Below are 17933 nucleotides of genomic sequence, written 5' to 3'. Positions count from 1 at the left end.
TAAGGACTAAAGTTGACAAAAACTCAGAGTACAGGCCAGGTGCTCGGTACACTATAACGAAGAGAATTGGTTGCAGTGATTTCCAACTTTGGTGCGAAAGACCAAAAACAAGGCTTTCAAATGAGTTATAGTTTAGTTTAGGTTTAGAGCTGATTAGTAGGCTAGAGTCAAAGATAGCTGCAACTCCACCTCCTCGGCCTGTGCCTCGAGGAATGTGAGTATTAATATGAATAGGATGAGTGGATTCATTTAGGCTAACATATTCTCCATCACCCAGCCAGGTTTCAGTAAGACAAAATAAATCAATATCATAATCTGATATTAGTTCATTTACTAGTACACCTTTAGAAGAGAGAGATCTGATGTTTAAGAGTCCACATTTAATTTTCCTATTAGTTTGCACTATTGCTCTTGTGGTTTTAATTTTTATGAGGGTTTTTATGTACAGCTCCTCTTCTGTTTACCTTTGATTTAAGTGAATCTAAGTAATTCCTGAAATGGAGGAGTAGAGAAGTGTGTTAAACTGCGACTCTGCCTCCTGGTCTCAACTCTGGGTTGTCATGGATTTGGTCCACTAATAAACTTGGCCAGATTTCTAGAAATGAGAGCTTCTCCTTCCCAAGTGGGATGGATGCCGTCTCTCCGGATCAGACCAGGTCTTCCCCAGAAAGTCTGCCAATGATCTACAAAGCCCACATCGTTTGCTGGACACCACCTCGACACCTCAATATTTCTGTTTTAAATAAAGAGTACTCACTCAAAATATTGCATAACAAAAGCTGATAATGAATGAATAATTCAATGCGACATGGGGCTGACTGACAATTGTGTGGTGTTCTGATTTGCTTTCTTGCCCAGAATTGGATGAGAAGTTCAATGCCTGTTTCTAGTATTTCTGCTAGGCTAACTAGCTTCTGGGGGTCATATTTAGGCTATCACCACCACACCATTCAGCTTATTTAGCGGACGCTTTTATTCATAATTGCTAAATGTGTCTTGCTCAGGGACACAATAGTGGATGGGTCACAGAGGAAATCAAACACGGGTCTCCCACACCAAAGGCATGTGTCTTATCCATTGCGCCATCAACCAACCCATGTACCCCACATACCCCAACACACCATGCATAATAACAGGAATCTGAAACTCTGAAAAGTGAAAAAGATTTGAGATACAGTATGCAACATTACAATAATATAACACAGAATGTCTTAAACCGTGTTCACAATGGGGTGTCTAAATTGGGCAATAAGCATTGCAAGGCCCACCTTATGGATCTGGACAGTGGATGTTGTGCTTTAGTGTTGCATATACAGTGGGTACGGAAAGTATTCAGACCCCTTTAAATTTTTCACTCTTTGTTTCATTGCAGCCATTTTCCAAAAATCAAAAAAGTTCATTTTATTTCTCAGTAATGTACACTCAGCACCCCATCTTGACAGAAAAAAACAGAAATGTAGAAATTTTTGCAAATTTATTAAAAAAGAAAAACTGAAATATCACATGGTCATAAGTATTCAGACCCTTTGCCGTGACACTCATATTTAACTCAGGTGCTGTCTATTTCTTCTGATCATCCTTGAGATGGTTCTACACCTTCATTTGAGTCCTGCTGTGTTTGATTATACTGATTGGACTTGATTAGGAAAGCCACACACCTGTCTATATAAGACCTTACAGCTCACAGTGCATGTCAGAGCAAATGAGAATCATGAGGTCAAAGGAACTGCCTGAAGAGCTCAGAGACAGAATCGTGGCAAGGCACAGATCTGGCCAAGGTTACAAAAAAATTTCTGCTGCACTTAAGGTTCCTAAGAGCACAGTGGCCTCCATAATCCTCAAATGGAAGACGTTTGGGACGACCAGAACCCTTCCTAGAGCTGGCCGTCCGGCCAAACTGAGCTATCGGGGGAGAAGAGCCTTGGTGAGAGAGGTAAAGAAGAACCCAAAGGTCACTGTGGCTGAGCTCCAGAGATGCAGTCGGGAGATGGGAGAAAGTTGTAGTAAGTCACCCATCACTGCAGCACAGTCGGGGCTTTATGGCAGAGTGGCCCGACGGAAGCCTCTCCTCAGTGCAAGACACATGAAAGCCCGCATGGAGTTTGCTAAAAAACACCTGAAGGACTCCAAGATGGTGATAAATAAGATCCTCTGATCTGATGAGACCAAGATAGAACTTTTTGGCCTTAATTCTAAGCGGTATGTGTGGAGAAAACCAGGCACTGCTCATCACCTGTCCAATACAGTCTCAACAGTGAAGCATGGTGGTGGCAGCATCATGCTGTGGGGGTGTTTTTCAGCTGCAGGGACAGGACGACTGGTTGCAATCGAGGGAAAGATGAATGCGGCCAAGTACAGGGATATCCTGGACGAAAACCTTTTCCAGAGTGCTCTGGACCTCAGACTGGGCCGAAGGTTTACCTTCCAACAAGACAATGACCCTAAGCACACCGCTAAAATAACGAAGGAGTGGCTTCACAACAACTCCGTGGCTGTTCTTGAATGGCCCAGCCAGAGCCCTGACTTAAACCCAATTGAGCATCTCTGGAGAGACCTGAAAATGGCTGTCCACCAACGTTTAGCATCCAACCTGACAGAACTGGAGAGGATCTGCAAGGAGGAATGGCAGAGGATACCCAAATCCAGATGTGAAAAACTTGTTGCATCTTTCCCAAAACGACTCATGGCTGTATTAGATCAAAAGGGTGCTTCTACTAAATACTGAGCAAAGGGTCTGAATACTTATGACCATGTGATATTTCAGTTTTTCTTTTTTAATAAATTTGCAAAAATTTCTACATTTCTTTTTTTTTTTTCTGTCAAGATGGGGTGCTGAGTGTACATTACTGAGAAATAAAATGAACTTTTTTGATTTTTGGAAAATGGCTGCAATGAAACAAAGAGTGAAAAATTTAAAGGGGTCTGAATACTTTCCGTACCCACTGTATTGTCCCAAATCAATTTCCAGGAAATTGTTATTTTTAAATATATATATATATATATATATATATATATATATATATATATATATATATATATATATATATATAATAATATATATATATATATATATATATAAGTTGTTGTTGACTCAGTAGTTTGTTATTTACCAAGGTGCCATGTAAATGCAATAGGCCTATGTGGGTTTTTTACACTTATGTGTAGGCCTAATATTAACGGAGACATCAAGTATCAGTATATTGCACAGACTTGCTTATATCAGAAGAATCAGCATCACAATCAGATTTATTGCGACGTGTTTACACATACATGGAATTTGCTTTTGGTGTTTTGGTGCGTAATAATGGACATATAAAGAAAGATAAATATAGAGCAAGTACTGCAGGCCAAGAAACATACATACAATAGGATAAGAAAAAAGTAATATAGGATACGTACAAGGGATGGGAAGCCATGTTTGAAAATGGCTTGCATTTCTAACCTCTTGTGAGATTTTCATACAAATACAAAACTCAACTACAATCGTTTCTCTGTTTAGAAATAAAAATTCCCACCACCAATTGCAGTGCAAGTTTTTATTGAACATCTTTTTAAGATGTCTGGCTCCTGTTAGGATCTTTGATCCTTTTTTTCTTCCATCTCTTCTTGCAGCTGTTCAAGGACCAAGATGGCAACGCCGGACAGCAAGGTTTTGCTGAGTTTCTGCATTTATATTGGTTCCTTTTCCCTGTTCTCACCTGCAATGAGTTAATGACAGATTAGGGTCTGAAATAACAAGAAAATTGAAAAAGCAAAGCAAACTTATATGTGAATGTGTAAAATTCAATTTGTCTTTGGAAGTTCTGTCTATCTATATCAAGAATGTCTCATCTTATAATACGTAAGAGTTACTGTTTGGTCACTTTCTGTACTAAGTAAATAAGTTCTGCTTCAGGTGTCTCTATGTGAGGTCGGGCTCTCATGAAAAGATTTTTCCCTGTTAATGAGTTGTCAGCAAATACATTGGTTTTAGGTTTTGGACAATCTGAACCAAATGTTGCTATGATAAACCGTTGCTATATTTGACTCTTTGCTAGCTATAGTTGGTACCTTAGAGGGTCTTTATTGTTTGCACAAGCGTATCACTGATGAATGATCATATAAATATGTGAAAACTGAAACAGACATTTAATTGTAGGTTTTACTACTAAACATGGGTCATAGTATCAGAAGAAACTGTTTACACCCTGATTGAGCAGATATCTGACTGTAGCTTTCGTTTGAGATCGCAAACTCTGCTCCCCTTACTTGGAACAGCCTTCAAAAAGAGAATTAAGAAACCAAGAAACTAAAAGAATTGGTCTCTATAGCGGATTTTTTAGCACTTATAAGTAAGATGATGAATGACTCGGTTGGTTCTTGTCACTTTGCATAGTTATTTAAATTTTTGATGTGTACATGTTTTGTGTCTTATATGCTTCTTGTGGTGTTACTGTCGTCTGTAACCCATTTCATGCTGCTGTCTTTTCCATGTTAAATATGGGTTAAATACATTTTTTTTTAAACTAAAAGCATTATTTGATGAAAAACCACTACTGCTCATTCAATAGCTTCTAGTCTTCAATAAAGAGTAACATGCTTAGCAATAAATTAATTAGGTTTGAATTAAAACAATAAGTAGTCATCATGATAAAATAAGACATTACTGAGTATTATAACCAACATAATAATGATTAGTAACTAAAAGTATTGGCATATCATTTTGTTTCTATAAATCTAATTTTAGCGTGTAATAGTGTTTCCTTTTTAAAAACATTATTAGTTTCAAACATGTGACCTTGAATGCTGCTGCTTTGACTTTGACTTTCAGGAACATGTAGTATACACCCTGAGTGACTGGTGTTTCTAGTCAATTGTCCACCCCCCATGTACATTAAAAGGGGATTTCTATTTCTCTAGTCAGTAACTTTACAAGAACACAAGACATGAGCAACACACGAATAAAGAAGGAACATGCATAAGGAAGGAAGCACAAAGCTCTTTAATAGCCTTTTTTTGGGTCACAGCGCCAAACCACCAAAATACACAGAAACGCCAACACACATGTACAAAAATAACAGGACAGGAAACATACTGTGTGAAAGTCTGTCTAAAGTGCAGATTGAACTGGACATCCTTCAGCTGAAATGCAATTTTAACCTCTGATTAATGTTAATTATATGTTTCGGTCATTTTTTTCTGCAGAGACCAATTTTATAAGATTTTGTCCTGTGAAACCCCATTGGACATTTTTTGCTGGTAGACACAATTTCATATTGAATCACAGACATATTGTTAGTTTGGAGGTAATAGTGACCAATGTCTAGTGTCTACATGTCCTACAGACCACCATTCAAAAGGACCTCTGGTGGTTACCAAACTCCAAATTGGGAAGCAGCAGTGCTTTTGTTAGTTTGTTTACAATTTTTACACATTTCACAGTATGTCTGTAAAGGTGTTTGCTTTACTTTTTGTGTGTAGTCTACAATTTAAAATAAATAATAAATAAATAGACAAATAAATACTTTGAGTACAGTGAAAATAAAAATGTGTAAAAGTGTGCTGTAATGACTTTCTGGTGAGTGCTGTGTTATCTCTTTGCCACAAGAGGGAGACAGCCAGAAACACATAGTGTAAAAAACAGTAGTTGAGACGACATTGTAGACATGTAAGAACAACGAAAGAGCAGGAGGAAACAATGTTAGGTTCAAATAATCTTAGTAAGTTACATTTTTCCAGGGAGTCCACTGGCTCCAGGCTGAGAACACCAGCGAGTCTCTGGAGCGAACCCTCAGCTTGCTGATTCTCTTCGGTATCAGAAGAGATAAAGAACGTCCAGTCTAAAGGCAGATAGGTCACACAATAAGAACAAAAAAATGCAATGGAGAGAATAACATACATGGAGAAATCACCAGATTTAGTTTGAGTGCAAGTTTGAGTGTACCATGCCATCATCTTTAAACACGTATTCAATCTCGTGCTCCAGAGAGAAGAAGCTGTGAGGAGTTGACCAGCTGGACGGTGGATCAATGGTCACGTTCAGGTCCTGCTCCACCTCCTGACACTTCACAATTCGGGGACTATCGGGTTGAACTGGACAGAACAAAATAAAAACGAGGGCCAAAGTGTATCAGTATGGAATCATCAAAGTATATAAATGAGCAAATATTTGACTAATAAAATAACCTTTTGTTTACTGATGAGCAATGACACAACTGCTAACAATTGCATTCTTTTCTTTTTAGTGCTTGAATTTGAATGTTTTTGAAACTATTTAAACATTTGAAAATAATTTCATTTTACAAGAACTAATATGTAGTTTGATAATCTGTTGAAGAGTCTAGTTTACTTCATCAGAAAGTGACTTTACAATATACCATTGGGACCAAATATCCTTCTAATTTCCTGATGACTGAATAATATCCTGATATTTAATTTTGTACTTTATAAACAGCTTTGTTGGTGATTTTTGAAAAAGATGCTCTTTACGCTTTAATCTTGATAATCTTCTGTTGAATGCCTTTAATGTAGCTCAGTTTCAAGTAGCTCACCAATGTCTCTGAGATAAAATCTCTTGGTTCTCCTGAGGATGTAGAAATTAGTGATGGCCTCAGCAGTGAGTTCGAGCATGCTGCTTTCCTCAGCGTAGGGTGAGAGGGAGTGGGGCAGCTCAAACTGGAATCCCCCACCCGGTAGCTGCTCACTGCTGCTGACCCAGTGACACGACTTCCTACCTTCACTGCTACAAAGACAAGCAATAAAACACTGATATGTCACTTTGTGACATATGTAACAGACTTGTTGGTCTATGTTCATACACTATATGTAGTACTTTTAGCCTCTGTTATGTCATTTGTCCCTTTATTTTTCTTTACCAGTCTTGGCCCAGTCCAATGCGCACTGCTGTGTATTCACTTTGGGTCCACTTGCAGCTGAAGTTACAGTGATACGACTTTGCCCGACAACTGAAAAAAGAATCTATAAAGATACACAATGTGAGTGAAAAGTTTAATGGAAAATGTTTGGATAATAAAACAATACATGAAAATATCACAAAATGTGATACATTTATGTTGGAAGTGCATCACAGAATAGTTTAATATGTTTTAACTTTCACTGTCATTCTCTAGAAAGAGAAATATTCCACCCAGTACGATATGCAGAGAATTACTGACGGTGCTTACTTTGGATCTGTTCCTTTATTTTTGAGATTCCTGTCATGTACAGTAGCCTATATAAATGAAAAATTAAACTAGAGTATCTCACCTGACTCACCTAACTCTTCGTCGTTAGCCTCCAGCAGTAGATATGTTGATGATAACATCTCTCCTCCTCTCCAGCAGCTGTATTTTCCCAACATGGGTGGCTGTAATTCTGACACAGTCAGACTTTGATTGTGCTGCTGGACATTGTCCTCAAAAAAGACATCCTCCATCACGACCCCGTCAAACTTCCATGTGACAGGTTCGTTGGTCTTTGTACCGCAGGCCAGTGTGACATTTGCATCACTCCTTTTTGCCACCACAACTACACAGAAGTAGATACAAACCAAAATGTAAACACCCCCACACACACTCACAAACATAAACATGTACAAAACACATATATTATCATGTCAAGATAAACAGTTTCCTAACCATTCAAGATATGGAAAAATGAATAAATATGCAGAGCATAAATAAGACTTACAATTTTCTGGAAAGTCCTTGAGCTCATGTGCTCCCGTGAGGCTGGTGCACAGAAGCCCAAGTATCCACAGTGACACAGGCTTCTGAGACAGCAGAAGATCAAAACATTATCATTACTTGCATTAAAACATAAGTAATTATCCCTTGATTTGCTAGTGATTATTGTTAATTTCTTCTTTAATTGAGAAACAAAATAATACATCTGTTCATGAGACATTTCAACTGGCTGAATTCTTTCAGTTGAGAAAATGTGTTATATCATAAAACCAGCATAGCAATGTTGGCCATTAACTTCCTTTTACGCATCTAATTCACTGCATTGACTCCCGGTAGTTATTTCTTACCATTTAGATGAACACTGAAGTGATGCTATAAAAAAAATTAAGAGCAGAAGTTCTTGGTAATCCTGATGACTGTATGCTCCAGCTACCAACTGACCATCGTTTTTATATCATCGCACACATCATCATCATGACAACTTGGTGAGACAGAAACTGATCTAGTAAACTGATAAGAGCCTATTGACACAGATGGCGGGCAGCATATTTCCTCTACTGTTTTGCAATTCAAATTTTGTGAACAGATAAACTGTGAATTTCGCATAAGGGACGGAGATAAGAAGTGTTAAGTGTGGGTGTTCAGTGGGGTGGGGGGTTGCCCTTAGCCTTTATGCTGAACTCTACAGCAACTGAGATATACTGTATCTGAAGTACAAACCTGGAAGCACACACACACGCGCGCGCACACACACACACACACACACACACACGTGATCTTCAGTCTTTATGAGAACTAAACAAAATTAACAGAAAACAAATATCATACCTGTGGGAACAGAACATATAGAACAGTAATGGAATTTCTCATCTGAAGATGATAGATTCTTCTACAATAGTCTAGTGGGAACGACTTGACAGAGCATTGATCTGCAAATATTTTGATCAATTATTTTAATTTTTTTTGTCCAAAATGCTAAAAGAAAATCACTGATTGTTGCTTCTCAAATATGAATATTTACAGTTTTTTTTCTACAATAAAGTAAATTTGAAGACTTGGGGGTTTTGGATTGTTGGTCACACAAAACAAGCCATTTGAACATGTCAACCTGGGTATTTATCACTATTTCTTTATACTTTATAGACCAAACAATCAGCAGCCCTACAAGAAAGATAGTGTATAAAATATATTTACAGTAAAAGTCTATGCCTGTGTCGCATTAATGATAATATTTTCTGATCCTAAATCTAATTTCTAGAATTATTTGGGCCAAAGAGAAAACCAATAAAAATGTACTCCTATCAGAGGTTTTTCCCCATCATATCACACACACACACACACACACACACAGACAGACAGACACCTACAAACACCTTCACACAGGAAAGGCGAGAGGGTGAGACACCAGGACTTTCCCTGCCTTTAGTCATGTATGAGGTAATCCATTTTTTTCTGCCAAATGTCAGCAATGAAAAAAAGTAGAGATTAAGTTTAGAAGCGAAAAACACATTTTGCTCAAATGTTTATCCTCACACTACGTAAATCATCAGATCCAGAGTCATGTGTTCAAATGTTTGTGGAGTATTTCCATAGTAAACAAAGATTTGCAATTCATGTTTGCTGGAGGGCTGTGTGGTGTTAAAATTCTCTTTAGTCCTCTTACAGTTTGGTTGCCAAGTACATTAAACTGCATATGTGATGATATTTACCATCATCAGTATGACATGCATATTACGCCACTGCTGAACTAAAATTCTGCGAAGCCTGTTTCATCATTGAAACAGAAATAGTCAGTTTTGGTTTCATTTCCTTAAAAGCCAAAATAGCATTTCGCAATAGCATAGATCTTTTGATGTAGGTCTACTCGCTTTTCTCCCCGCCTATACTTATTTATATTTTTATAACTACAGTGACGTTATTGACAATAATCTGTAGCTACAAAATGGTCTAGTTATTTGAAATGTTCAAGTCCAAAAACCAACCCTAAAACCCTAACCCCAGCCAGACATCCTTGGGCAAGATACTGAACCCTGAATTGCCCCTGGCGGCTGTTCCGCCAGTGTATGAATGTGCGTGAATGGTGAATTCAGATGTAGTGTAAAAGGGCTTTGAGTGGATCGAAAAGACTAGAAAGGCGCTATACAAATACGGAGCATTTACATTTAACTATGTATTGGTGGAGGAAAGTAACGAATTACAAGTAGCCTACTCACGTTAATTGAGTAGGCCTAGTTTTTTTGTGTAGTCTACTTGTACTTTTTAAAGTAGTTTTTTAAATCTGTAATTTTACTTTTACTTAAGTATGTTTTGTTTAAATTACCAGGATTAAATATTGCAGTAATGCTACAGTCAGGAGAAGACACAGTGAGCTGTTAGATAAAGAGCAGCATGCGACAGGCTGCACACCTCCACTTCTCAGCCAGGTAACCAACTCCTGTCACTTTCACTGTTCGCAGATGTTGTGTTCAGCATAAAGTCAGATCATGACTGCTCACCTAATGATGGAAAATACCAATAACTGCCTGAAAATAGTTTGTTTAGCTGCCCCAAACGTCTGTGTCCTGTGGTATGAAAAGAGTGTAACGGGCAGCTGCATAATAGCGTCAAAACCGGTTGATTAATACCAATATCATGCCAATCAGAGTTACATTTATAATGACAGATTTTAACCATCACTCCTCAGTGAACTCCTTGGCTGCGGGCTGAGAGCATTTTCTATTTAAGTAGGCCTATGTAGAAGCCTATGTAGATTTATCATTAGGGATTTAGGCCTACCATGTGTTTAGGAGTCTGGTCAAATTTAAGATACTAAAAACATTAATTGTGCTAAAGTTGAAAACATTAAACAGTAATGTGGCAATTACAAATGTTTTTGAAAGTCCAATTCCACAGTTTCTGCTTAGAAAAATGTATGCCCTTGAACAAATGTAGTTGAGGACGTCTACTTCCATGGTGGTTAAAAATAAGTATCATAGTTTGGTAAGTAAAAAAGACATTGGTGCATGTCAATGTTGGTTGGCATTAGCAACTTGCTGGTAACTAGTTATTTATTACACTAACACTTAATAATATCTAATTAAAATTACCACCTGTTTGAATGTAAATAGGGATATGACTTCATACACAGTCCAGTGTTTCCTGTTACACAGTCCAGTGTGGCCCCACCAGAGTCTAATCTGTCCCGCCACAGTTTCTTAATGAAGCAAAAACATTCTCAAACTTCTCATTATAACATAAAATATCAATGTGTTGGCTGTAGCTCAGGAGGTAGAGTGGTTCAATTCCCGGCTCCTTCAGGCTCCATGTTAAAGTGTCCTTGGGCAAGACACTGAACCCTGAATTGCCCCCGATGGCTGTTCCATTGGTGTATGAATGTGTGTGAATGGTAGTTCTGTTTAAGCACTTAGGCTTGGTGTATGAATGGGTGAATGGGATGTAGTGTAACAGCGCTTTGAGTGGTCGGAAGACTAGAAAGGCGCAATACAGAGCATTTACATTGTTTTTCACTATTGGCAAAAAAGAGTGCATATAAAGAAGGTATAAAATAAATATAAAGTTATTTTAGGAGGTTAAAAAAGTAACTTTTGAGTACATTTTAAACGAGCTACTTTTTACTTGAGTAGATTTTTATACTGGTAATTTTACTTGTCCTTAAGTAAAAGTTCATCAAAGTAATCGTACTTTTGCTTAAGTAAAATCTTTTTTTACTCTTTTCACCTCTGATTGGTGGGAAGCATATTAAATATATTGTTCTACCACTACTTAAAATTTGATTCGATTCAGTCATAATGTTATGAACTTAAACTAATGAAGCACGTTTATACACAAATTTTAATTAAAGATCTTAATCAATGTTTTCACATAACATTTTCACTTGCACTGGAATCATACATGTTCAATACCAAGTGCATCTTGAAGTTCAAACATTACTTTGAGTAACCTAACTTCATCCAAATCTGATAAATGAATGTGAAAAAAGCCAAAATCCCTGACAGCTCAAAGTATTACTTGCATATGCATAACTCAAAATGAAATCATTTTCATATTTACACAGTTTGCAGTACTATGCCAAGCTCTGAGGTAATTTCAGTCAACGGTCAGCAGTTTCAACATTCACCTGGTGTTCCTGTTTCAGAAAACCTTTTTGGACCCATACATGGGTGAAACCAAGCCAGATGAAATGCTTTTCTTACTCTGAATACATAAGAGGAGAATTTAGATTTATAGCATTATAATCAACAATATTTGGGCATCCACAATGTGGCATTATGAAGAGGGGAGGCAAAACACAGCAATCACTGTACTTTTCTTATTCAAAAGAGCAGCACTCGCCTGAGTTTTGAACGTACTGTAATCTTGCAATAAGTTTTTTGGGAAGACCAAGAAATAAAGCATTGCAATAATCCAGACGTGATGTGATTAATGCATGGATTAAGATTTCAGCGTCAGTTAAAGTGAGAGAAGATCTTAGATGAGCAATATTCCAAAGAAGAAAATATTTTCACATCGGATCGGCACGAATCACATAGGTGACCTATTTTGGTTTAAAAAGGGCGAATTTCGCTGAAAGGTGAAGAGTTTGAAACCAGGAATTGCGAAGAAAGACACATGGACACATTTGTCTTGACTGAATACGTGAGTTATTTAGAGATATGAGCATCCATATAGCCCCGCTAATCAACATTTAGATTGTCAATCTATATCAATCCGTTGCTTTCCATCTTTAGTATTAGTAACTAAACTTCGACTGGTACACAACATGCACAGTTTAAGGATAACACGGTCCGATTCTCGTAATGGCGCTAGCTGTTTAATGTCTCCCACAGCTTGCTCCTCGCTCTTGCACGTCCCTGATGTGTAACTGCAATCTGAATGTTTCTACCAAGCTTCTGTTTTTCACACTTAATATAAAATTGTGTTGGGCTGTGAAGTCTGTAAAGCAGTACTGCTGGTATCAAGGGCCCCACTTACAGACATGATGCCTTCGCCAACAAAAACAACAAAATAAACATGCAACTCTAATTCAATGTTGCAAAGAATTGTTGCAGCATTAAAAAAATTAAATAAAATTGAGAAACTGAAATGTAATCTTTATTACATGATTAATTCTACCAATACATTTTTGATGTGTAGGCATCACAATGCGCAGGAGAGGCAGCATGAGAAAAGTTAGCACATTCCACTGAATTAAATAATTTCACCTGTATTGCAGAATGAGGCAAATCAGACAAAAGGGTTGGTAACGGTTGCCATAAAAAGTCTGTTTACTTGTTTCAGCCCAACTGTCAAGGTTACAATTAAAAAGAGATTTTTTTTTGTAGCCACAGAGCAATAACAGATGAACAATGACTAAATGCTGCTGTGTCAAAGTACGGGGATTCCAGAGGAGCCTTGAAATGTTTGCAGGTCTTTATTAGTTTGCTTCGTTCTTTGAAGCCTCGTCAAAGTTTTCAACAAGATCTGAAAGCAGAAACAGGAAGAGTGGAAGACAGAACAGACAGAGATAAGAAAATGTCTCAATAAGCATATGACTGAAATAAAACTGAATTACGAAATATGAATGTAACAAAAAATGAGCCATCTGAATTAATGCATGCATTCAGTCAGTGACAGAAGCTTGTCTTATATTCTTAAACATAAATGCATACATTCAGACTAAACGTATTTGACCAAATAAGATCATGTATGTTCTGTGAAATAAGACACAAACAGCCCTTTCTGGCCTATTTCTGTATATATTTTAATGCTACATTACAGAATGAATGCAAATCTTTGTTGTTGGGTGTGTACATTTGCTTACCAGGAACCTCATCATCCTCCTCTTCAACAGCAACCATGGGGGCTTTGTTCTCTCCAGCTATGAGTGTGTGTGGGTGGGGGCGGGGGTGGGGACACCAAACAGAAAATTGTTGATGGACAACACACAAAACTACTGATACATGTAAACAGATCAATTAAGAGTGTTGTAGGTACCTGGTTTTGGCAGGGTCTCTGCTAATCTCCTGAGGCTGGTAAGACTGTCGGCTCCCAGCTGGTTTAGGATTCCTGGGAGCATCTCTGTGAGCTGCTTGTTCTCAGCGTGCCCTGTGATCGTAAAGGTGTTGGCAGCCAAGGAGGCCTGAACCTTTGGGTTATTGAAGTGGATCACTGTCCCCTGGTTTGTGAACATATTCACCTACAGTTAAACAGAAAAGAAAATGAAGCGGGAAAAGGAAAAGGTTGGGGTCAGTGTCAAAAAGGATGATAAAACAGCTGGTAAGACTTTGCCCTTGCCAAACACCCCTTTCAACAACGGACAGATTAAAAACACTTTAAAAACTTATGTTATTTGTGTTGATGCTAGACAAGAACGGGTTTCCAATCAATGATACAACAACATACTAACAAACAAAAAGTTTTTTCCTTATAAGCTGTCAGCAAAGGGGTGAAAAGACTTTGCATTTTATATATATTCTGTTATTTAAATAAATATATAATTTCTGCTGCTAGGGGTCTCACATCAAAACAATAACAAGAAACATAGTGAAGTAGCGTGGGATCATGGAAGTTGTCGTCTTCATTGGTAAACAACCACCATTGCTGATGAAATTCTATCTGAGATACAAAAATCATGTTCCCGGGCGAGGTAATGTATTAAAGTTTTATTCACGATACATTTAGTGACGTTTGCCAACTTCCTTCCTCACTCTGATATATCCTGCGTTTCCCTGGAAATTAAAGCAACTAGAGGAGGTAGAGGGGCTAAAGGCGACAGGCAACCAAATGAAACGCACCTTAACCTTGATTAAAGATTAAAAAGATAGATTTCTGTATTTGAACATTGTTGGAAACATTTGGGATATGTAAGTACCAGAGATGGGGACTCGAGTCCGACTTAAGTCGCACACACAGTGAGTTCAGTCTCAACTTGAGACTGGTCCTCAAAAGACTTCAGACTTGACTTGGACTTGAGGTGCGGGACTCATGAACAATGTTTATTTTTAGGAAACGTCTGATGAGCTTGCTGTTATTCACCTCCCTCCATTACCTATAACCTGCCTAGGTAACGTAGTGGGTATCAGCTGTGCGCAGCCACACGTTAGAGCGGACAACAAACAGCTGCTGTGCCATTCATTCAACAAGACCCAAACAAGCATTGAATGCAAAATAGGTTACCTGTGGTGAATAAACCTGTTTAGCTCAGCATTGCTTCAGCTACGACCTATGAGAGGTTAACTCCGACTGTCGTTTGTTATGTAAAGATGAATGAGTGTTTGTCCACTTGCCAAACTCGAGGGGGTTTATTAACGTAATCATTTATGTCCTGCTGGCTGCCATCATGTCAATTATCACAGGTAACAGGTTTATTGTTGATCATATAACCTTACAGTTTTATTTAGTTACACGTTTGAGAGTCTGGGGTATGTGTTGACTGACAGTAGTTTATAAGCTGTGATTAGTTGTAGACGCATTAAGCTTTATTCATACTCCTGCGTAGGGTCTACATGCGTAGCTACGCCGCTACGCACGTAGCCATTTAAACTTGTGCGTCAATCTGCAATTACACCCCCCAAACGCTAGTCGGCAGTAGCGCTACAGCGTTCCACTGTGTTGACTTTTGCCGGAAGAGCGGGGTAATTTCCGGTTTAGCTCTCCACTAACGTTAATGGGGGTACAATTGTAAACGTGCGGCTGGTGTAGCCTTTTCAAATGTTATCAACCGAATGGATCACATTCTGATAATGAAACGAGTCATTTCGCTCAGGTTGTGACGGTCAAATATATTGATCTACCGTGTTACAGCCGCTGTTTTGGCAGCTAGTAAAAGTTACTTCAAAGCACGGGCACTTCCTGTTGGCTTGGAGGCATTGCGAGGCTACCCAGCCGACCAATCACAGAGCTTACGGTCCGCGTTGACTCGACATGTAGTTACATTTTTGAGGAGGTGCACGTCAGGCTGCGCCCTAGGAGACGGCTTAAGGTAGGGGGCTACACAGTTGATTTGACTCAGAAGTATAAATTGCACTTTAGGCTACATGGTTGTGCTCTGTAAGTAAAACCGGTTATAGGTTAATTGTTGATCATGTAACGTTAGTTTTATTTAGTTAACGTTACACTGAGTTTGAGAGTCTGCAAGGTGTGTTGACTCACAGTAGTTAATTAGCTGTCATTAATTGCATTGCACATTACATGGTTGTGGCCTGTAAGTGAAAAACAGGTTACAGTTACAGAATTCCTTATAGCTTTGCAGTTGTATAAGCAGCCAGGATTGAACACAGCAGGTGATACAACATTAATTATAACCATAAGAGACTTGAGACTTGACTTGGACTCTAGCTCAAAGACTTGTGAGCATCTCTGGTAAGTACAAAACTCAACAAAATATATAGGTCCAGTTGTTTTTGGACATTTAATGCAGAAATGTTACATATTATACCTTTAAATGAACCAAGATGACAAACTGAAATGTCATAACATACTTTTTTGGCCATCTTTTCATTGCTAATTGTTTCAGCACTAAAACACAGCAATTAAGGGTTGTAATCTGATGACATTCAGATTTTTCCAGTCCTATTTTTTGTCAAATGTGACTTCATGTATCACATTATATTTATTACTTTATTATTAAATATAGAACCCTGACTAACAGCATCAATGTCAAGAAGAACGCCTGTCCATCTACAAGTTGTGCATTTCAGAAAGGATTTGCTGTACCTCCTCAATGCCAGAGATGTTGTTGACTCCAAGTTTCTTAAGGGAGAACTGCAGTTTCTTGTCATCTGCTGTAGCTGTTCTGTGCACCACCTTCTTCTTCCGGCGGGCTGACCCCTAGAGAGCACAACATTGAGATATAATATAGAACCCATAGACCAACCGCATGACCCACAGAAAAACATTTTCTTTCAGTCCTTTGCCAACATGTTCTCTAACTCACCTTGCCGCCTATGCGGACCTGCTCCTGCAGTTTGGCGAGCTTCTCCTGGTTCATTATTGACTCCTTCATCTGACACAAGAAATAGCACATACATTTCAACAAGTTTAATATTTCATCACAAATTTCAGTTATTTGGAAAAAACTAACCCTCACTTGACACAGAACTGGTGGACATTTGAAAACACCAATAGTCATTCCACTAAAGCAATCCTAACACTAATGTGACATTTAGTTTCGGGCTTTTTCATCCAGATGCACACTAATAGTTTGATCTTGAAATTAGAATAAGTGATAGATAAATATGCCTAATGGGTGATTTCAGCAGTTCACTGGAAACTAAGGTGTGTGTAATTACAACGAAGTGCACAATCTAAAACTCCCCAAAATCCCCCAGTCGTTTAACCTTTTGGCAAAGCAAACTAACAAGAATGCACAACTGCCAGAAGGCCAAATTTAGCTGCACGCTTTTTAGTCTCGACTCAAGTTCTTCATGAATCAGAGGTGGTCAGCTAAAGTTTGTGCCCAACTTAAGCTCGCAACGTCCTCCAAAGCTAAGAGAAATCAGTTAGCTATAAACTTTATTAGTTAACTGTTCCTAGTGTGCACTAACGAGAAGATGTGACATAGACTCATGCTTTATCTTTTAGCCTCCGAGACTAGGAAGCTTGTTTGTTTTTTAACTTCTGATAACGTTAACTAAATGGCCGGCTAGTTAGCAAGCCAAGCTAAACAGCTAACGTTATCTTAGGCCTCTTCAAAATGATGCTAGCATTCAAGTATAATTTACCTTTTCCTCGCACCTTAACGTGTAATGTGACACAGGGGACTGTTCCTTCTTTATAAAGTAAAAACGACACGACACTGAGACCGCTTAAAAGACTACATAGACGTGAACCGACCTGGGAGTGTGTAAACACGCGGGTCACACAGTCGATAGAGGATCGGAGAAAGGAGTGAAGGCCGGAAGTGACGTGATCAGATCGATAACTTGCCGGATGTGCCCGCAGTTTTTCAAATGTATGTTCATAATTTAACGTGATTTAAATCTTAATTTATAGTATTTTCTGTTGTTAAATATGTAGTGTTAGATTTTTTTAGCCGCAGATATGATTCCCCCCAAATAAACTGCTTATACTAAAAGTAATGTTGGTGAAGTCTTTTGAAAAGAAGATCATTTTTATTTTTATGGTAGTAGTAATTTTAACAACCACTTAACTTTATTAAGCAGAAATTGGTCAAATTAGTACAAGATTCCAGTCAGATTTCACCGAAAAGACAGTGTGTTTAATTTGAAATAGTACAATGAATTAAGATAATTAATATGCGGGTATATAAAAAAAGTAAAATACTAAGTC

General features: G+C 38.2%; 2 protein-coding genes across 5 annotated transcripts; both read right to left on the bottom strand.

The window, feature by feature from the left end:
• Positions 1-3228: 3228 nt before the first annotated feature.
• Positions 3229-8172, bottom strand: LOC119892504 (interleukin-12 subunit beta-like). 2 transcript variants are annotated; one of them, XM_038704775.1, is made up of 8 exons: positions 8012-8172; positions 7669-7750; positions 7246-7506; positions 6855-6957; positions 6531-6721; positions 5924-6072; positions 5709-5819; positions 3229-3698 (listed from the first exon to the last, which is right to left on the bottom strand). In XM_038704775.1, exons 1-8 carry the CDS (start codon positions 8012-8014, stop codon positions 3552-3554), a joined length of 1047 nt encoding a protein of 348 aa, XP_038560703.1. In that variant the 5' UTR covers positions 8015-8172; the 3' UTR covers positions 3229-3551. The 2 variants fall into 2 exon arrangements, with proteins under 2 accessions (XP_038560703.1, XP_038560704.1); XM_038704776.1 differs by having other exon boundaries at positions 7255-7506.
• A 4730-nt stretch (positions 8173-12902) lies between these two features.
• On the bottom strand, positions 12903-17585 carry LOC119892173 (transcription factor BTF3-like). 3 transcript variants are annotated; one of them, XM_038704314.1, is made up of 6 exons: positions 17478-17585; positions 16579-16647; positions 16359-16472; positions 13638-13839; positions 13465-13521; positions 12903-13124 (listed from the first exon to the last, which is right to left on the bottom strand). In XM_038704314.1, the coding sequence occupies exons 2-6, from the start codon at positions 16645-16647 to the stop codon at positions 13078-13080; spliced, it is 489 nt and encodes a 162-aa protein (XP_038560242.1). In that variant the 5' UTR covers positions 17478-17585; the 3' UTR covers positions 12903-13077. The 3 variants fall into 3 exon arrangements, with proteins under 3 accessions (XP_038560242.1, XP_038560243.1, XP_038560244.1); XM_038704315.1 differs by having other exon boundaries at positions 17366-17508; XM_038704316.1 differs by lacking the exon at positions 17478-17585 and adding an exon at positions 17379-17462.
• Positions 17586-17933: the final 348 nt, after the last annotated feature.

The sequence above is a fragment of the Micropterus salmoides genome, unplaced genomic scaffold, assembly GCF_014851395.1.
Source record: "Micropterus salmoides isolate LMB-PRFRI ecotype aquatic unplaced genomic scaffold, ASM1485139v1 Ms_hic_scaffold_7, whole genome shotgun sequence".
Taxonomy (NCBI): Eukaryota; Metazoa; Chordata; class Actinopteri; order Centrarchiformes; family Centrarchidae; genus Micropterus; species Micropterus salmoides.
This window is presented reverse-complemented; position numbering and strand designations above follow the sequence as displayed.